This window comes from Nothobranchius furzeri, chromosome 16 (assembly GCF_043380555.1).
Source record: "Nothobranchius furzeri strain GRZ-AD chromosome 16, NfurGRZ-RIMD1, whole genome shotgun sequence".
Taxonomy (NCBI): Eukaryota; Metazoa; Chordata; class Actinopteri; order Cyprinodontiformes; family Nothobranchiidae; genus Nothobranchius; species Nothobranchius furzeri.
The window spans coordinates 37,019,132-37,041,239 of NC_091756.1; the positions used below are offsets into that span (position 1 = coordinate 37,019,132).

Below are 22,108 nucleotides of genomic sequence, written 5' to 3' on the forward strand. Positions count from 1 at the left end.
GAGAGCAAAACGCTTCCGTCAATCCGGGCGTGTCTCTCGCTTGCAGAGCTGACGGAGAAGCATGAATCAGCCTTAACATGCGCATCTCTTTAGCCCCGCCCACATGCTCTGGGACATCTGCATTCCTGAGAAGGCTGTGTAAACAAAACCTGGCAGCACGACTGAAGCCTTATTTATACTTCTCCGTCTGCGTCTCCTGACAGCTAGCTGTTTATTTGCTAACTTTGGTTTTGTGTAGCAACTCACACAATGGTCGCTACTTTTGCATATAATACATACACTTGGACTCCCAGTTTATATATATATATATATATATATATATATATATATATATATATATATATATAAGTATAAAAAAGAAAATGGAGATAAGCCTACACAATCACCCTGCTGTTTTTATGGTCAACTCATTCTGATAACATTGACAAATGTTTCTATTTTAAATTGGATTTTTTTAAAAAGATTATTGCTAAATAGGATTTTTTTAATATACGTTTTGTTTCTCTTGTTTATAATTTATAAATTGTCCTAATTTGTTTTTGTGCTTTTGAAAAAAAAATCCAAATCTTAATAAAAATGTAAAAGCCAACATCCCAAAAACAGTTTCATTCAGTACATAACAGGAATCAAACAAAAATGGTTATTTATTATTTTATTACTACTGTTCATTTAGTACAATAAACAAGATGACAAAGAAATACATTTAATATATCTTTAACTACCTATTAAACGGATACAAGGAGATCTGTTAGTTTTTTTTTCTTCAAAAACAAAGTGTTACATTGCATTTAATGAACTAGTCTTGTTTTACTACTTCATCTGCTAAACTCTACAGTCTGCACCTGTTATACATATAAATTACACACATATTGTAAACATGTAAATGCTTTATTTGGCAATGGTTTGTAACCAATGTTTGTGATTTTTGTGTGAAAATACAAGCCTTTTAGCTGTGGAGTAAAGACAACAATGGCATTGTAGTTGGAGGAGAAAAGGGGTAAGAGTGACAGTGGGATGCTTCTAGTATGTCATTTACCAGAAACCAACACCATGTGTGTCTCACGGACACCATCATTTTTCTCACAGTATTCAGTTGAAGTTTTATTTGTTTGTTTTTAGTGAGCTACTTTTTAGGTGAAATAAGACTAAAGACTGAAGGAAGGAATCTTCCCATGGGCTCACCACTCGTAGGAGGGGCTAAAGGGGTCAGGTGCAGTGTGTGACGGGTGATAGTCGAGGGCGGGGACCTTGGCGATCTGATCCTCAGCTACAGAAGCTGGCTCTTGGCACATGGAATGTCACCACTCTGGTGGGGAAGGAGCCTGAGTTGGTGTGTGAGGTTGAGAGGTTCCGACTAGATATAGTCGGACTCACCTCAACACATGGCTCTGGCTCTGGAACCAGTTTCCTTGACAGGGGTTGGATTTTCTACCACTCTGGAGTTGCTCCCACTGAGAGGCGCCGAGCAGGGGTGGGCATACTAGTTGCCCCCCATCTTGGTGTCTGTACATTGGGGTTTACCCCAGTGAATGAGAGGGTAGCCTCCCTCCGCCTACATGTGGGGGGATGGGTTCTGACTGTGGTCTGTGCTTATGCACAAAACTACAGTTCAGACTACCCACCCTTTTTGGAGACCATGGAGGGGGTGCTGGAAAGCGCTCCTTCCGGTGACTCCCTCGTTCTGCTTGGGGACTTTAACGCTCACGTGGGCAATGACAGTGAGACCTGGAGAGGTATGGTTGGGAGGAATGGCCCCCCGATCTGAATTTGAGTGGTGTTTTGTTTTTGGACTTCTGTGCCAGCCATGGATTGTCCATAATGAACACCATGTTCAGACATAAAGGTGTCCATATGTGCTTTTGGCACCAGGATACCTTAGGCCGCAGCTCGATGATCGACTTTGTTGTTGTTTCATCTGACCTGCGGCCGCATGTCTTGGACACTTGGGTGAAGAGAGGGGCGGAACTGCCAATTGACCACTACCTGGTGGTGAGTTGGCTCAGATGGTGGGGGAGGATGCCAGTCAGACCAGGCAGGCTCAAACGTATTGCGAGGGTCTGCTGGGAATGTCTGGCAGAGTCTCCTGTCAGAAGGAGCTTCAATTCCCACCTCCGACAGAACTTCCAAAATGTTCCGGGGGAGGCGAGGGACTTTGAGTCTGAATGGACCCTGTTCCGTGTCTCCATTGTTGAGGCGGCCGACCAGAGCTGTGGTCGCAGGATCGTCGCTGCCTGTCGTGGTGGCAACCCCCGAATCTGCTGGTGGACACCGGCGGTTAGGGATGCCTTCAAGCTGAAGAAAGAGTCATATCAGGGCTTTTTGGCCTGTGGGACTCCAGAGGCAGCTGACAAGTACCGGCAGTCCAAGCGGAACGCAGCTCTGGTGGTTGCCAAGGCAAAACCCGGGCATGGGTGGAGTTTGGTGAGACCATGGAGCAAGACTTCCATATGGCTTCGAGGAGATTCTGGTCCACCATCCGGCGTCTCAGGGGGGCAAAGCCGTGCGCTACCTACACTATCTATAGTGGGGACGGTGTGCAGCTGATCTCTACTCAGGACGTTGTGGATCGGTGGGCAGAATACTTTGAAGGCCTCCTCAGTCCCACTGACACGTCTTCCAGTGAGGAAGCAGAGTCTGGGGACTCTGGGTTGGCCCCTCAAATGTCTGGTGCTGAGGTCACTGAGGCAAGGCTCCACGGGTGGATGAGATCCGCCCTGAGTTCCTTAAGGCTCTGGATGTTGTGGGGCTTTGTTGGCTGATGCGACTCTGCAATATCGCGTGGACATCGGGGGCAGTCCCACTGGACTGGCAGATCGGGGTGGTGGTCCCCTTATTTAAAAAGGGGGACCACAGGGTGTGTTCCAACTACAGGGGGATCACACTCCTGAGCCTTCCTGGTAAGGTCTATTCAGGGGTTCTGGAGAGGAGGGTCCGTCGGATTGTTGAACCTCAGATTCAGGAGGAGCAATGTGGTTTTTGTCCTGGCTTTCGTCCTGGCCGTGGAACACTGGACCAGCTCTATACCCTTAGAGGGATCCTGGAGGGTGCATGGGAATTTGCCCAACCAGTCTATATATGTTTTGTGGATTTGGAGAAGGCATTTGACCGTGTCCCTCGGGGGTACTCCGGGAGTATGGGGCACCAGGTCTGTATGGGGCTGTTAGGTCCCTGTATGACCGGTGTCAGAGCTTGGTCCGCATTGCCGGCAGTAAGTCGGGCTCATTTCCAGTGAGAGTTGGACTCCGCCAAGGCTGCCCTTTGTCACCAATTCTGTTCATAACCTTTATGGACAGGATTTCTAGATGCAGCCAAAGTGTGGAGGACATCCGTTTTGGTGGCCATAGGATCAGGTCTCTGCTTTTTGCAGATGCTGAGGTCCTGTGGGCTTCATCGGAACATGATTTTCAGCTTTTGCTGGAGCAGTTCGCAGCCGAGTGTGAAGCAGTTGGGATGAGAATCAGCTCCTCTAAATCTGAGACCATGGTCTTGATTCGGAAAAGGGTAGAATGCCTTCTCCGGGTCAGGGATGAGGTCCTGCCCCAAGTGGAGGAGTTTGAGTATCTCTGGGTCTTGTTCACGAGTGAGGGAAAACTGGAGCGTGAGATTGATAGGTGGATTGGTGCTACATTTGCAGTGATGCGGGCGTTGTACCGGTCTGTCGTGGTGAAGAGAGAGCTGAGTCAGAAGGTGAAGCTCTCGGTTTTCCGGTCGATCTACGTTCCTACCCTCACCTATGGTCATGAGCTTTGGGTAGTGACCGAAAGAACAAGATCGCGGATACAAGCGGCCGAAATGAGTTTTCTCCGAAGAGTGGCTGGGCTCTCCCTTAGTGATAGGGTGAGAAGCTCGGTCATTCGGGAAGGGCTTGGAGTAGACCTGCTCCTCCACATTGAGAGGAGCCAGTTGAGGTGGCTCGGGCATCTGGTCAGGATGCCTCCTGGACGCCTCCCTGGTGAGGTTTTCTACGCACATCCAACCGGGAGGAGATTTAAAGGTAGACCCAGGGCACGGTGGAGGGACTATGTCTCTCACCTGGCCAGGGAACGCCTTGGGATTCCCCCCGAGGAGCTGGCCCAAGTGGCTGGGGAGAGGGAAGTCTGGGCCTCTCGCCTTAGGCTACTGCCCCGTGACCCAACTCCAGATAAGCGGATGAAAATGGATGAATGGATGGATGAACTGAAGGAATGGATAGGATTCTTTGCTTTGGTTGAAAGTCCCAATTGTTTGGCTATAGTATTATAGACAAACTAGCCCTAATGTTGCTAAATGGATAGCAATGCTAAAGCAAGGAATAGAAATTTAGATTGTCTTCAAGTGTTTTTTTTTTTACAAAGATCTGTCATATCACAGTGCCAGAGACTACCGAGACCTGAGGAAGACTGGTAAAATCAACATGGAAATGAGACAATATAAAACAGAAACACAACAAATTTAAGGAAAAGCTTGAACCCCCAATCCATCCATGAGGAATGTGAGTTAAATCAGTAATTTGACAAATTGTGTGTTGAGTTAGAAGCAATTGTCATATTGCCATCTTTAGTCATGACAACTCATTTACAGACTGGAAGATTTTCAACCACTGTGTTATACAACTCTTACTCACCAAAACAGTCCAACAATGGATGGTAACTTGGCCGTTTGACGTTCTGTCAGACTTTAAAAAGAAGCGGAGTAGCTGTTCTGACATCGTGTTGAAATTCAACACTTTCTAAATGACTATATTTCTTTTTATTTGCTTGTTTGTCAAGTGTGTATCTCCTATAAGCATTTATGGTTACTTTCCCTGAAGTGACTTGTGTAGAAAAAAAAGGCTCAAAATTACCAACATATTTACCTGTCTATTCTAAGAAACGTATCATTTTAATTCTATTAATCAAACAATACTACAAATTTTCTAATCTGTTATTTTCCAAAATAGAGTTCTGCAAAAAGAATTCAAACAGATTGTAAATTGCCTGTATGGAGTCCAAAACCCCTCCCAGGCACTTTACAATACAACAGTCATTCACACATTCACACACTGCAGATCTGCAGAGATGAAACAGCTGAAAAACAGAAACAGAGATGAAAAAGAACAAGCACGGGTAAAAACATCATAGCCTACATGTTTTCTTTTGGTGGGTGATAAATAACAGTAGAAACAATAATACAAAGACTTTTCAGCTGTGCTAAAATTGTTTGATAAATTTAAATGGGACTGATGAGTTCAGAGTATCACAAACAATGATACGTTTAATCACTCAAATCGATCATGATGTGCTCGTATATTTGAGTTTTCCCCTTGAAGCTGGATGCAAACAAAAACACTCTGTTGTCAACGGAGACCACAGAAAACCCCCGAGGTGCCTGAATGCTGAGCTCTTGAGATGGGACAAACTGTCCTCTGTTAGTGTCCCATTGGTAGACCTGTGTCAGTGAATAATCACTGCCTAAGATGGCATACTGCCATTTGCTGACGAAGACAGGCTGGAACACCATGGAGCCACGGGAGGGAAATGTCTGGACCTCTTTGAACATGGCACCATCCCAACGCATCACCCTGGAGTCCCCGATGAATCTTGTCAAGCATATGAAGAGATCACCTTTAAAAACGACAACGATTCCAGGAACTGCTTAGCTCTGATGGCATTTGTGTATATTAGGTTAAACTTTTTATAGTGAGACTAAATTTAAAAAAATAGGCTACCTTAATATATTTAGGTTAGACTTTCTATGTTAAATGTGAATTTAAACGTTTACTTTTGAACATTTTTATGTGAAGCTAAATGTGTTAAAAATAAATGTAATTTTTCTAAGGTGTTACTTTACAATCATAGCCCCATACATCTGTGGACAACACTTTTCTCCAACTGAAACTGCAGTTCTTACCTTTTACCCGAAAGTGTTTGACTGAGAAGACGTCCTCCATATCTGGGATATCAGTTCTGCGATCAAACTTTTTCTGGATCCTATTCCACTGGTAAACAACAGGCCTCTGGGAGCTGCTGGACAAAATCAGGTGGGGTTTGTTGGCAATCTCCAGGTACTCCACGTCAGTGTCTCTGTACCACAGGTGGAGGGACTGGTGGGAGTAGAAACCGATGCCGTTCCATTTGTACACAGTTGTAGAGCCAGCCTACAAATGGAGCAAAAATCTCAAATGTAAATTTTGCAGCAAGCTGCTATTTTAAAAGTGTGTGCAGCAAGCATATGTGGGGGCATATGCAAACAAGATGACGAATCAGCAGGAGCAGACAGAAGTGTTTCAAACCAGAACACAAGGGACAAAAAGACAGAGATGGGAGCATTTTTCTAAGACAAACACCTGTTTGATTTGCCAAAAATGTCATTATTTATTCTCACACTTTCACATACAATAGCCAGTTTTTGTGTCCGGGGATCAGACCGCCAAAGCTCCCGCCTTGGTCTGCTACTCTATCCACATTGCACCAGACCCTCATGTTCCTCCAGCAGGTGGTGGGTCCACAGGTGGATGATCCCATGTATACGGTTCAGGCTGGGCCCGGCCGGGCCCCATGGGTAAAAGCCTGACCACCAGGCACTGGCCCCAACCCTAGTCCTGGCTCTAGGGTAGGACCCCGGTAACTGTCCGGGCCGGGTACTCTAGCTCTTTGATTTCACTTCCATGAATAGTTTTCTGGACCACACTTTGTCTCACCCCTCACCTAGGACCAATTTACCATGGGTGACCCTACCAACATAACTCCTAGAATCCTTATGGCACTCAAACTCCTCCACCACGATAAGGTGGCGGTTCAAGGAGGAGAGGAGCCAGTTGAGGTGGTTTGGGCGTCTTGTTAGGATGCCTCCTGAATGCCTCCCCAGGGAGGTGTTTCAGGCATGTCCTGCCGGCAGGAGGCCCCCTGGTCGACCCAAGACACGTTGGAGAAAGAACATCTCCTTGGTGTCCTACCGGAGGAGTGGGTGGAGGTGGCTGGGAAGAGGACAGTCTGGAACTCCCTAGCTGGAATGCTGCCCTCGCAACCCAGACCCCGATAGGCAGAAGAAGACAAGACTTTCACATATAGTTTTGTAGAAAATAAACCAAAAGAGGAAAAAAACTTTCCTAACCTTGGAGCTGTCAGCGATAATGAAGAAAGTCTCCCCATCAATCTCAAACGCCTCTATGTCATTGGGTTTGCGAATCCTCAGGATGTCAATGTCCTGGATTTTGATAAACTTGTTGGAAGAGGTGTCACGTTTATAAATGTGTGAACCTCCAAACAGCTGGGCCACAATGATGAAGAGCTGGTTGTCAATCACAATCGGTTTGCAGACCACAGTGGAGATGCCTCATAAGTAAAACACAAAACAAATAAATAAAATTATTTGTATTAATACATCAAAATGGAAACACCCAAAGTCCATCTTTACAGAGATAAAGCAGGAGCTGATTTACCTAAAGGAAAAATGCATTTAATTTAATGAAAAACCTTAATATCAAACTAAAGTGCTTAATGGTGAGCAAAATCAAATTAATTAAGGTTTTGTCCAAATATGGCAGAGGTTTTGGGGGCTAATAGACGATTAAAATCAATTCTTCTCATGATTAACTGTAGTAAAAAGCTTTTTTGTTTAGGTCAGGAAAAAGGCCCCATTTACACCACCTATATCCAATTTAGCCTTTAAAAAAAGAGGACACAGGACATGTTTTTTCTTATATTATAAAATTCATACAGTAGGGCTGGGCAATATGGCCTAAAATCAATATCACGATATATTGAGGATTTCACCTCAATAAAGATAAACAGACGATAACTACAGGTATGCGCAGAAACAAAAGTTGTCCACTAGATGGGACTGTCACAATTATTATGTTGAGTCACATTTTTACGTGACACAAGGTGGTACAGCTTCGTGAAGGGACAAGAATGTTGCCAACCATCTTTTCATTTTTTTGTTATCACATTTGTTGACATGGGAAAAATGATCTTGATAAGAGTCAGAAATTTCAATAACGATGAATTTTCGATTTATTTTCAAGCACCTATTATACTGTCTATGCCTGTATTAAATCATGTTTATGAACTTCTTTACATAAAATCCTTCTCATATTTGAACTTTTCGTCAGTTTTATTCTTGACATTCTCCAGACCTTCCAGAATGAGCCATTTCTGGTCTCTGTCACTTGAAAAAAACCAAGCTGGAGCTGGCAACACCCACCCATGCCCAGCTCAGGCTGCTATAGGTTTAGAAGCTCGGATATCCGGTAGCAGCTCTCTCTTGTACATGAGAGGTGGTTCTATTCTAAATTCTCCATTTGTGATATCACAAATGGGGACTTTTTAGAAGTACTTGTTTTAGGTAAACATTTATTAAAACCAAACAAAATAGACAATAAACAGTTTTTTCCATATCTGGAGAATTTATAGAGGCAGTAACCATAACCATAACGCAACCAACATGGCAGCACAAAAAGACGCAAAAGGGCATTTTTGCCTAATGTAGCATACCAAAAGACTGAGTATTTCATCAAAAATTACCAGAAGTTAACTTTTGACTTGCAGGGTCAAACTGCTTCATACAGGTCAATCTGACACAGTGGTACCGATATGAAGAAATGAACTTGGGCCAATATTCTTAACACATCCTGCATGCATCATGAGCTTCAAGGCTGCAAAATGCAGGACTTCTCTTCTTCTATTCTCTGAATAAAGCTCATCTTTCTTGTCAAAAATGACTTTTTAAAACTTCATATAATCATAGTCTGGTGAATGAACAGTATGTTTAAATCCAAAGTGTTTGATTAATATGTCCTATACTTAACATTAATGAAGCTCTCCCTGGGCTGCCACCGCGACCCAACTCTGGATAAGCGGATGAAAATGGATGGATGGATGGATGGATGGATGGAGGTATGGATGGAGGTATGGATGGAGGTATGGATGGATGGGTTAAAATGAACATTTTTCCTGTAATGATTCATTTCAGATCATAAACTACACCAGGTCAGTAGTTGTCATAGGTGTGGACTCGAGTCACATGACTCAGACTCGAGTCATTATTTTTATGACTTCTGACTTGACTTGATAAAATCTATAAAGACTTACGACTTGACTCGGACTTGAATGCCAATGACTTGTGACTTGAATCGACTTGCATCTGTTGACTTGATGATGACTTGAGCATATTTGATATTTTAGCACAAAAGTGGCAGAATATGGACAAAAATCATAAATCATTCTTTGTTCTGGGTGTGATCTTGTTCTGCTAAATGCAGCAGCACTTTGTTTATAATCAGTTTCTGTTGCACTTTCTGCTTGTTTCAGCACTAAATTAAACTTTAATTATGGAATATATTTATTATCATTGTCATTCAATTGAAGTTGGACAGATGACTTGAAAATTCAAAGTTAATGACCTGGACTTGACTTGGACTTCCACATCATTGACTTTGGACTGGACTTGTCTTTGACTTGGGCTTGACTCGAGACTTGACTGGAGAGACTTGTGACTTGCAAAGCAGTGACTTGGTCACACCTCTGGTAATTGTTGATTCTAGTAATTTAATCTATCAGTATGAACACAATGATATCACAATATTATTATTAATGTTTAACAATTTTGCTCCACATAAGTGTTATAACATTTTCACTTCACACTATGAGTTAATCTCTGAGTATCTGAGTGAGGGAGTGATTCTCTGGCGTCTTTGTTAATGTCCCTTTATACTTGTGAAATTCTGATTTGTCCATTTGTCAACAGCATTTAGTAAATAAAGGGATCACTTCCTGATCCCTCAGTTCTTCGCCAGCCTCCCGATTAGGTCGATTGGGTGGGCAAGCATTTGGAACCATCCTCTCTTTTGACCAAGATCACAGTCGCTCTGCAATGCTCGCAAGTGATCAGACACTACAACACCTCAGACGTGGAACGTCTAAATTGCAGACCCTGGTAGTATCTCCTGGCCGTTGATCTGAATTCAAAGGGAGCTACGACTCTTTGAGATTCCTGTAGCAGCGACGTACGGTGAACTCACCACTCGGGCTGCCTCCTCCCCAGACCGCTCAAGAGCTAACGCCACACAAGGGGTAACGTAGACTCTGCACGATGGTGTCGGATGGTTTTCTGAATAATCTCTAGCTTATTAAACCATACAGTCAAACTGATTTTACAACCCAGACATCACAAGATCTCTCGGATACTTAACCAGCTTTTTCTATAATTATTTAGCTTACATTCCATCATTTAATCATTATCTTGTCATGTTTAATCATTAGTTTAGGAAAATAGAATTAAAATCAGTTTTATAAACTACACTTGACTCTGAATTAATATTAAATGTGTGTTCCCTGAATAGTCAAAGAACCTAAAATAATATTAAATCAAATATTCAAAGACCAATCAGATTGGTAATTCATATGAATATCACATCCTATTGGTCATTTAATAAATGTAGCTAATCCTCACCGCTACACTAATATGTTCCCTTTAGTGCTGCTTATTGCTGTCCCTGCCACTCCCTGACTTAGTGATTGTTTGCTAGTTTGGTTGATTTCACTATTACATCATTAAATTAAATTTGCCTCCAGTTTTGGGTCCTCTTCCAGAGGCAAATACAAATAAATTAAATTGAATTTAAATGCAGCTTTCTAAAATTGACAGCTTTCTGTTCCGTGACAGCCAGACTTTTTTTTTCAATTGGTGATGCATTTGTAAAGCTGAGAAGTCAGACAAGCAACAGCCATTTTAACAAGGAGACATGCTGATGCACAGATGGAGAATTACGCCTCCTCTGACTTTTTCCTGCCCTTTGGTATGTGAGGCTGGCAACAATTTCAAATAAAACCATTTTCATTATCAAAATGAGCTCATGCGTCTTAAAATTGCACTGACTCTCCAACTCACTTTCAATGATGTCATAAGTTCTGAAGGTCATCTCCACATGATCCCATTCTAAGAAGGTGCAGGTGCCAGTGAAAGGCTGAGCAAACACCACAAATTGCTCGTTTCCGAAGTTGAAGGACTCCACTGAAATCGACTCAAACTTCAACAGCTGATAGGAAGCAAACTCTAAAAATGATGACACAACAAAATTATGCACATACAGCAGAAAAACCCTGTTAAACATATATTCTTGGTCAATGCTACTGATGTTACTTGTTGTGATGCAGTCAAAAGAGTGCGGCTGCAGATCGTTGATCTTCTTCCCTTGGTGAATGGATGGGCCACTGCAGTAGATCTCATCCAGAGTAGCGTTGGTGTGATGAATCCATTCGACAAACCACTTGAGCTTACAGTCACAGATCAGATTGTTTCCTCTCAGATCTCTGTAAATGAAAAAGAAATCTTAAAAAAAAATAGCTCGCCATAAGAAAACAGGAAGACAGTGTTGTTTAGTCACTGTTCAGGTTCTCCTTGATGTTGTCTTTTCCCTGCTTTGGGTTTGGAGCCAACAGCTAGTGTTCTGCCTCCTGAGTACGATCTACTCATCACACACTCTCAGTCTGAGTAGATATTGACCTTGAACAAGAGTCCTGCACCCACAGACTCTCACATCATCCTAGTTGGCTGTGACAGTGAGATCAGAGGCAGCTTTCAGCTCTTGTTTACCATTTTCCCAGACATTCTGGCATCTTAATCTGATTTTTCCTCCCATCCTCTTTAAATTCAGTTTATTTTAAAAATAATTTTGGTTGAAAGAAAGCCTTTTCATATGATAGAATACACCAAGCAAAAAACAAAAAGGATGGAATGTTGTACTTCAATTTAAAGGAACTCACATTTTAGTCAAAGCATCCATGCCCTTGAACACATCTTTAGGCAGCGTCTCCAGGTTGTTGTAAGCCAGACTCCTAATAAGAAAAATTAAAGAAAAAGTACACGATAGTTGATTAGAAGCAGCGTTCGTGATCTTTACACAACAAAATTACAGTGTACAGCTGAAGAAATTGCATTTGAAACTTTTTACAAGGTTTATTGTTGAGTAAAGTTTTTGTTTATTGATTACATTAAAACTGATGTTTAAAATACCATAAAACTATAACATTTCTTTCGGTTCTTTAAGAACTGAAATGAACTGTAAAACAGCAACACAGAAAGAGATGAAAGCTGCATTATTTATTCAAAACTCAGCTGTTAAGGGAAGAAAGTCCATTTGAGTTTGTGCAAGAACGCACTCTTCAAACAGACAAGTTCAGAGCAGAACGGACAGGATTCCAATTCCTGTCTCTGCCGTTTACTGCATCTGCTTAAAGGGATACACTTTAAATGTTCACATGTAAAGCATCTATTTGTAAAAGCCTGTAAAATATAGTCACTGTACAAAGTTATGCTCTTTATCATGTCTATGGCTTTATCACAAAAAACACAGGAATGCTTATTGTGTTCAAATGAGTTTCAAATAACCTCAAATGGCACATACTACATCATAACATCTTTTAAATAACAAATATACAAAAATGTGATAAAAACTATTATTATGTCCAAAGTCTCTCCCAGAACATATTGAGACAAACGTGATAATCAGACAAAAGCATTAATGTTTTAGGGTTAGGGCTACGTGGAGAAGGACATTTTTGTTAAAGAATTCACTGATCTTAAGGATCTAGGCGTGTTTTATCTATGGGGTAAACTCTGCCTTAAAGGGGAGCCAATGTGGAAGCTATAAAAATGCAGTTCCCCCCTCATCCACTAGGGACTGAATTCAGTCCCTGGCGTTGATCAGGGAAAGACCACACCCGTCCCTCAAGCCACCCGTGGTCGAAAACCCACAGGGGACCCTCGGTCGCGCCCCGCTTGGCCAAAGAGTCTGCGAGATCGTTCAACTCCTTTTCAGGACCGGGTGCACGAGAGTGGCCTTTGACCTTACGCCAGTAAACGTGCATGTCAAGTGCAGTCACCAGAATGTCACATGCTCTGAAGAGTGCCTCATGTTTGACGGGCTTCCGGTTAGCGGTCTGGAACCCGTTGCTCTTACAAGATGGGAGATGACATAGGAAACTTAGACGCGTGTAGTCCGAATCAGTGCAAATCACTAGTTTACGGAAGCCACGGTCCCTAGCGCCGCGTAGCACAATCACGATCCCCGCTACTTCAGCAAACTGTGAGGTCCTCTCACCCAGAGAGTAACATTGGGACTCCCTCCGGTCACCGTCCACCCAGACGACACCCACGCCCGCTCCAGGCGCAGGACCTTGCCGAAAAGCACTGCCATCTACGTACACGTTCGGCAAATCCGCACAGACTGACTGGTCGTAGTAGTGGTGGTTGTGGTTTAGAAGAGTGTTAGGGGGGCTGGCTGGCGGGACTGACGCGATGGCGTCGTCCGAGCAGTGTTGGCGCGCAGCCAAACCCATGCCAAGAGGGCTACGTCGGTTCTGGGCGTAGCTCACCTCGATGTCGAAGCTTTGAAGAGCCAGCAGCCATGACGCAATCCGCGAATTGGTCACCACACCATCTCTGATGCGCTGACTGTTAAGGAAGGTCACCGGCTGGTGCTGTGTCTCAATGATGATTTTCTGGCCGCCAATGTAGTTCGCAAAGTACTTAACTGCCCACATGGTGGAAAGCAAAGCTTTTTCACCGTCTGAGTACTTCAACTCAGGCCCAGACAAGAGCTTACTAGCATAGGCTACCACACGCCTGTCGCAGTCGTGAATTTGGTAGAGACCAGCACTCAGACAGTGAGCTGAGAAATCAACCTCAAGGTGGAACACCTTGTCACAGTCGGGGAGCGCCAAGCACGGAGCCGAGCACATCGTGGCCTTCAGGTCATTCATGGCCTGCTGGTGCTGCTCTGCCCACTCGAATGCCACATCCTTCTTCAACAGATTAGTCAGAGGTGGTGCTATGTCCGCGTAATGTTCCACGAACTGACGCGAGTAGTTGCAGACCCCCAAGAAGCTCCGAAGTTCGGAGACGTTTGTCGGAGGGGTGATGGTGGCAATGCCCTGAATTCTGCCAAGTTGAGGCTGCACTCCCTGTGGTCCCACCAGGAGGCCAACATACTGAACTTGCGACCTGCACCACTGTCCTTTGGCGAGAGAGATCTTTGCACCTGCCGCCGCGAGCTGACCCATGACATGGTCCAGTTCGGACAGGTGGTCATCTAATGTACGCTGACGAACAAGAATGTCGTCGACATAGATGAGGGTCCCTCGCTCTCGAGCATCGGGGCAGGCTTTGTTCAAGAAGATGTTGAACTCAGCAGGTGAGTTGGAATAACCAAAAGGACACCGGGTGAAGGTGTACTGCCGGTTGGCAAAGGAGAAGGCAAGTTTGTGTTGGTCCGATTCGTGGACGGGAATCGTCCAAAATCCGGACGCAATGTCAAGTGTGGAAAAGTACTTAGCATCTTTCACTCGTGGAAGCTCCTGCTCCAGGCGTGCCATAGGCCACCTAGACAAGGGAACCTGTTTGTTGAGTTGCCGGAGGTCAATGGTTAGTCGCCACTTACCATTAGGCTTCAGTACCGGCCACAACGGAGCTGAGTAGGTGCTATTGCAGGGTCGAATGATCCCTTTAGCCAAGAGGCTGTCAATGATTTCCTGGACTGGTCCTTGGGACGCCAGGGGAATCTTGTATTGCTGCACAAAGGTCGGCGGTGCATCTGGCCTTGTAGGAATCCGGACTTCATGGATAGTGGTCAGACCACAGTCCAAGGAGTCAAGTGAAAGAAAATCCGAGTACTTCAGCAAAAGTTGTCATAGTTTGTCTTGCTCGACCGCGTCGGTGAGAGCATCAGCTTGGTCTATGACATTCTCAATCTGGGACAGAACTTCAGGTGGCTTTCCTGGCGGCTTCGAGTGTGGTGGTGAGCCCGCAGTCGCGGCTTCACCCGAAAGGCTTGCCACAGAGTAGTGGAAGTCCTTGTCAGGCGGCGGTTTGTACGGCTTAGGCTTTTTCACACGCGCAAACAGTTCCCCGGACTTGTAGCTGATTTTAGCGTCCAGGCGCCGGAGACAGTCCAACCCTATGAGCATGGGAAAGGGCATGTTCTCATCGATGTACACGGGGTGTTTGAAGGACATGCCTCTATCGAGATGTTCACCTCAGTCTTCGAAGACGCGGTTCCTGGATCGCCACCGAAATCAGTGAAAATCATCGGGCCTGTAATGAGTGTGTGTGTGTGTGTGTGTGGGGGGGGGGGAAGAGGCCCTCCCCCCTTTTGTCGTACATGCTGTTGTAAAAATCCCCGCTCATGAGCGTAATGTCCGCACCTGTGTCCAGTAACGTGACACAGCGATGTCCCTGATTTACAGTGACCTCAACTGCGGGCCTATCGTACAAGCAGGTTCCCATTGGCTCCCATGTTAATAATGCCAACATCACAGCAGAAATAAACATGTGGCCAGTAAAAAAAAAACCTGGTTCAAAAAGCATTTTAGGTTAAATTGATCAAGTTTACCTTCATGATAACTCTGAGTGAGGTGAACTTTTTTGTAACTCACCTGTTTAGACGTAATTAAAGTTGTTATAACAAATCTACCGAACAAGCTATGTTTTGAACACAAGCACGGTCATGGAACACTCAGCCCTCCCCTCTGGTATCTTCCCTGAATCGCTCCTGTTGGAACCAGAAACGCGCACTGGCAGAGGGAACGAGATAGTGCGGAAGTTTGGCAATGGTTCAATGGTTGCTTTCAGTCTGAAACGTGTTATTGGGGGAGGTTTTTAGAAAAATGCGAGAGAACCACTTTATTATCTTTTTCTTATACCTATACTATGTTAGAACGCTGTTTACAGACATGAAAAAAAAGTTAAGCCAATTTGTTTTCCAAATTTGATATGGCAGCTTTAAAGCTTGAAATTATGAATAATAAGGGGAGTGTCAATTTGAATGACAGATAGCAGATGAGCCGTCGGTGCTAGCGCTACCAGCTTGCCCCAAGCAAAGCCTCAGCCTCTGCCTCACGTTTAAAGTGTTACAGCCTAAAAGGCAGAGGGTAGCAGGGTCATCTAACTTTGGTTTTCTAACTAAAAGTGCCCACCAATCTCCGTAAGCTTTGGTTAGCTCTGGGTTGACTCCGTTAGCTCCTAGCTGCATTATCTCTGTCATGAGCCGGGGTGAGTACTCTCATTCACCTAACCATCTTTGAGTCTCTTGCCAGGAGAGGGAGTGCCCCAGCTGTTCCTGTTCAGCAATCAGCGGGGTGTTTTCCTATTTAAGGTGGATGGAGGACACAATTCAACGCCAGAAGATTGCCTCAGCTTGGTAGTACCCAGCCACTTGAGTTAACCTCTTGTATCTTTAGGATTCTTGTGCTTTAGTATTTTTGCTCTAGGTATTTTTGGAATTTTTTTACTTTTGCTACTGCCTGGAGCTTATTGTGGATTACTTCCCTTCTTCAGGATTCCCGCTTGTTCTCTGGTCGCTTGCCTTTGGATACCTACCTCTGACTCCAGGATTTGGATACTCAGCATGCGGACTATATCACCAACCTCCATAACCCACCTCTCATCTTAACCCGGTGCCCCATCCACCAGGACGCCCCGCTTTCCTCCACCTGTGCTCCCTCTCCTGTGCTCCCCCGGCTCTCAACCTGCTCCCTCCTCCAGCCAGCAAACTCACGTCCCACAGTAAGTTCTGCTGAACACCTCTGACTAAATGGACCTCTGAATCAGAATCAAAGCTCACCTGTGTTCTCCCTCTTCCAGACGCTGAGCTGTCATAGCAGTACCTACCACAGACTTATCTGTGCATCCTCAGTTCCTTCTTTATAAATAAATCAGTTTTTACCCCCGTTCTTGATCTGTGTTGCATTCTGCATGTCTTGGGTTAGGTACCTTCCTCCAAACATGACAATCTCATAGTTTGCTTGGGGTCAATCATCTGCCCCCACCCTAAATGCCCTGCTCTCAGTTCCATTTGTGTATTTTCCAGGAGTGATGAGATGTGTGACCAATATGGCTGTGCTTGGACGTGCCTACTGGGCTTTAATTCAGCTCTTCAGAAACCTCCGGGTGACAGTGCAGAGGGTTGAATGGTTTTAACAGTGAAAGGGAGGAAAAGCTAGAAAGCAGATTTAGAGACTTAGTTATTTCATGCTTTGCGAAAAAAAGATAACACATGATAGAATGGGGGACTAAAATTTCCAACAGGAAGCAAAAACAGAAAACTAATTGTGCTCTTGAATGCACCATGATAAAATAATATCAGTTCATGTATGACCCAGATCAATGTTATGTACTTTTCTGTGCTCCTCTTTGAGATTTAATATTAAAAAACTGCATGGAGACAACTCATCATTTTGACTACATCTCTTCATTTTAAGTGAATTGCTTTCTAAATAAGAAAAGTCCCCTATACAACCATTTATACCAGAAAACAACACTTGACTGCACTGCAATGAGACAGAAACATCCTGGCAGAAGGTCAGAAACAGACTAGAGGTCACTTGGCTTAAGGTTACAGGACAGCTATACTTAGCTGGGACCTACCGGTCATGCATCTGAGTTGCCATCAGTTTGTTGAAGCACACATAAAGGCACATTTTAAATTGATTATTTGACCAAATAAATATTTGATTTTTGCCAAACTACAGATACAAAAAGAAAACAAAACACCTATCTCTGTTCTGCAACCTGATATCACTGACATTTGTAGACAGTCACCTTGTTCTTTGACCGCTGGCAGCAGCAATTTTTCCTGCTGTAGCAATTCTGACAAATTGATACAGTTGCAGAAAGTAGATAAGGATGCATTACAGTATTCTTTATTATAATATTGTAAAAAGTCTAAATACTGCTTTTGAGAAATTATAGCTAGTGAAAATGTGCAGAAACTGGTAATAGAGGCAGGAATAGACAGATGAGAACTGAAAAGAAGAAAGTGACAAAGAGCAGCTCGGACCCAAGAATTGAACCTGAAATGGAGAGTTTAGTGCAAATAAAAGAAAATACAAACACGATACTTACAGATGTATGAGTGCCTTCAGTCCCCGGAAAGCAAATGGCGATATTGATGCAATTCTGTTGTTTTCAATAAATCTGCAAATGACAATGAGATTTTATTTACATGTTATTTAAATACAATTATATTTAAAGCAATGCTAAACAAAGATATTCTGCTCTATTGTGACATCATCATGTCAAATTCACATTTGCATTTTCACCTCCTACTGTCGAGATAATGCAAAAACGTTTAGGTGAAATTTTTATTCAAAGTTCAATAATGAAATCATCATATCTGTGTGGGCCGTGGGAGTTAGCTTAAATAAATTGTACACAAAAGATTTCAGCAATATAATTCATAAGCTGTGCTATAAATGTGGATCTGAAATGTGGTCTGCTCCTTTCTCCCTCACCTGACTGCCACCACCTGCAAGGACAAGGCTGCTTGACTCACAACTGCTTCCCATCTTTCCATGGAAGATGCAGTGTGAAGATTCTGCCAGATGACTGCTCTGATGCCTGATTGTCACTTTGTGGTGGTAACAAAGCTTGAACTTCAAATAATTTAATTCTTGAGTATTTTTAGATTTAATCATTGTATAATTTTCCTATGGTCCTAGTCATTTTCCATCTCATCAGTGTTTTAGCCAAGTTTAAAGACTGAAGTCCAGTTTTCTCAGAAACCTGCCCAGAGCCTATGTTTCATCACCACAGCTGCTAAACTCTCCCTTCATGCTGCTTATCTAAGACTTGCCAGAGTGTCCGCCCTCTAACTCCTCATCCCAGCCACATTCTGAATATTTAAGCCCTTGCCTGGGTGCCCTTGCACTCACCCATCATCATCCTAGCATCAAATCCCCCTACCACGTAAGTCTATCTTCATTCAGCATCAGATCTTGTCAGTGGAATTTGTTAACCAGTATTTCTTTTCTTCCCTAGACAACACATTGGACCATTCCTACTACCACTAGCTTTCTCCAAACGATTGAACAAACATTTTTCTTTACCGACTGTGCCCTAAGTTTGTCTGCATTTAGGTTTGACTAAAGCCCCAACATGACTGAACAATCAGGCCAAGACCCAGTAGACAAACTGTGGACTGCCATTACTGAACAAGGCATATTAATTGGTCAGCAAGAGTCTTGCCTTCATACCCTCGTGGAAGAACAGGCCCACTGTTGAAAAATGCTGAGCAAAATTTCTCTGCAATTAGCTGAACTGAACAAGCAACTCCAGTGTCCTCCCTATGCACCAGATTCCGTCTTCCAAAACGTTGCTTCTCCAACCCTGGATTACTTCACAGGTGAAGTGGGCCACTGCAGAGGTTTCTTACACCTGTGTCCCCTCGTTCATTTCCGGATGACTCATCCAAGGTCTCATTCATTGTTGGCCTACTCAAGGACAAAGCACACAGGTGGGCTGATGCTCATTTTACTGAGAGTTCTCTGCTGACATGTAATCACTCTGACTTTCTGGTTGAATTCAAGTGAATCTTTGACTATCCTTTGGAAGAGATTGGAAAGAAGCTCTCGTGTCTCAAACAAGGCACAATATCTGTAGCTGAATTTGCCAAAGATTTTTATACCTTGGCTGCAGTCTCTGGCTGGAATGATGAGGCCTTTATGGGAGCATTTTATAATGCACTGAGTGAACCATTAAAAGATAAGTTGGCACTTCGCGAAGACCCCAAGACGCTGGATGAGTTGATATCACGGGCTACACGTATTTATAACTATGTCAGAGAAAGACAGCAAAAGAGAAATGAGGTAATGAAAAATGTCTTGACTGTTTGTGGAACTCCTGTTAACTCTTCACACTCTCCTGGGGAAACTTTAACCCCCACAATGCAGAAGGGTTGTGATACAGAACCAACGAAGGCCGTTCAAACCCGACTGACATCAGAGGAGAGGCAAAGATGTATGGCCACAAGAGAATGTTTGTACTGTGGAAGAACCGGTCATTATGTTGCTTCATGCCCACTCAGTCAGTAGATGTGGGGATATCGGCAAGCAGTCTCTACAAAGGGTAATCTTCCCTATTTCTTATGAACCTCTACCATTCATCACAACCCATTCCATACCCAGGCACTGGCCAACTCAGCTTCAGAACAGAACTTGATGGATTGTTCTCTGATACAAGGCAACATACCCAATGGTGAAACCAATCAGTTACCACACTGGCTGGACACTCCTTGGCTACTATCACCTACAAGACCATGGTCATTGACTTGGTGGTATCTGGAAGTCACAATGAGTCAGTTTTTGTTTTCCACAACTCATTCCCCAATCATTTTGGGTTGTCCATGGCTTCAGTTACATACAGCTGAGCCAAAAGGACAATGAAGTGGAAACATGAAGCTCATTTGGTCTACCTGCTTCTAGTCTGCTGTTCCTGCAACCCATATTGATAACCAAACATTTTTTTCTGTTGATAAAAATCACAATTAAAAGCCAAATACGTCCATCGCTGATTATATTATGACACTGTTTATGATAAAGATGTTTGTTACTTACAGGTATTCAAGATGCGATAAACCCAGAAAAGCTTCTTCATCAATGAGGTCCAATGAATTTGCTGTGAACAATCTGCAAATGTAAAATAAATAGAAGGAACTCGATGATTTCTGTTGGATAATTAATTGTACAGGGTCTAGTCTGTTTGCAGTCTAGATCTAGACACGATCGTTTTTGTGAAATGGCAGGAATATGAATTGTTGAAAATGTCAGTGTTGCAAGCAAATGTTTTCGTAACCTACAGCAGCTCTGTTGCAAGGTTTTGTAATGTTTGCAATTATTTATGTAGATAATTTTCATGTTTAAAAGTTTAACATCAATTTTTAGCTGTGTAATTTAATGCATGATTTTCATTTATGATGCAATTATTTAAGGAAAAAAGGAAGATAATTGTTTTTCTCTCTTAAAAGTGTTCCTTTGAGCCCCTGCTGCTATGTGCTCAATTGCATAATCATGGCACCATTATGGAGAACCCCCCTTTTAAATCTCCAATTCTCTGGAGAGACTTGGTCTTTTTGTTTAGATTCAAAAACCAATAGAAAACAGATTACTCACAGTAGCTGCAGGTTGGGTGTGTGAATAAAGCTTCCTCCAGCGATTTCGTTAAATCCAGACTTCACAAAAGATCTGAATTCATAGGAGACTTAAATTAAGAATTAAAAACGCTTTTGGGGGAATTGTGCTTGAAAAAAGTAAACTTACAGTGAAACAACGTCAGATGGGAACGCGTGAGGCACGGATCGGACGTTCTCACACAGAGCATTGTCCTTAGTGCAGGTGCATCCAGAGGGACATCTGGGCTGTCTCAGTCTCCGTCCATCAGCCAGCAGAAAGCTGACGGCGACGATCCAGACCAGGAGCATCCATCCTCTACCCGGGTGTCCCATCTCCTCTGTCCCAGAGCAACGCTATCTTCCGCACGAAAACAAAAACGCAAAATATAGAAAACTTCCAGGCGGAGTCTCCAAACGGTCCCAGCCGTCGGTGATGCTGTTTCTGAATCTTTGATGCAGGATCCTGTTTTTCGTCTAAAAGGCAATCAGTCCAGCGGATTTACGGATTACAAATGTGGGACAGATGGAGATGAAAAAATGTCAAAAACATGATCTCATATCCTCAGAAAGAAAGAAGAAACCATCTGTTTCTTATTTGTTTACAACCTCCAAAGTCTTTTAGGCTGACTGATGTAAGACAAGCCCATCAGACAAAAAGAAGGGAAGAATGAGATGGACGTGGAGGAGGGGGAGAAGCCCTAAGGTGCGCTTTTTTTAATCAGCACCGCCAGCTTTTATTTATGCGCCCCTCAGATCCGCGCAGGCTAATAGGAAGCGTCTATTCATGAGGCTCGGAGCAAATGCACCTGCCCCACTCATTCAAATGCTGCCCGCCTCATTCCCCTCCTGCATGGCAATAACGAGAAAAACACATGACAAACAGCGGTGGATTGTTGTTTTTGAACTGTTCTGATATTCAAAGCCATTTCCTTTCCCCATACTGTCGTTTGTTGGAATTCAGTTGAAAGAAATGAAATAGTGGATTTCTGTTCCCCGTGGTGATGAACCCTCACCCATGCAGCCCTGGGAAAGAATTAAATGCTCAGATATTCAAATCACACAAAGCTCTCTTTATTTTTCATCTAAGCCTACAAACGGTCTTTGTTCCCCGGTGGAGATGAATGATATGAACCTTTCGGAGCCAATTAGGCTCTGTAATTGAGCTCCAAAATAAAAGCATATTGTTTTACTCAGCCTGTTAAATTA

The 22,108-nt window shown here is 43.5% G+C and overlaps 1 protein-coding gene across 1 annotated transcript; it reads right to left on the reverse strand.

Moving 5' to 3' along the window:
- Positions 1-637: 637 nt before the first annotated feature.
- Positions 638-21,755, reverse strand: lgi1b (leucine-rich, glioma inactivated 1b). The gene is made up of 10 exons (XM_015963151.3): positions 21,051-21,755; positions 20,904-20,975; positions 20,349-20,420; positions 17,860-17,931; positions 11,724-11,795; positions 11,101-11,270; positions 10,849-11,013; positions 7,072-7,292; positions 5,869-6,115; positions 638-5,582 (listed from the first exon to the last, which is right to left on the reverse strand). The coding sequence occupies exons 1-10, from the start codon at positions 21,233-21,235 to the stop codon at positions 5,233-5,235; spliced, it is 1,626 nt and encodes a 541-aa protein (XP_015818637.1). The 5' UTR covers positions 21,236-21,755; the 3' UTR covers positions 638-5,232.
- Between the last annotated feature and the right edge of the window lie 353 nt (positions 21,756-22,108).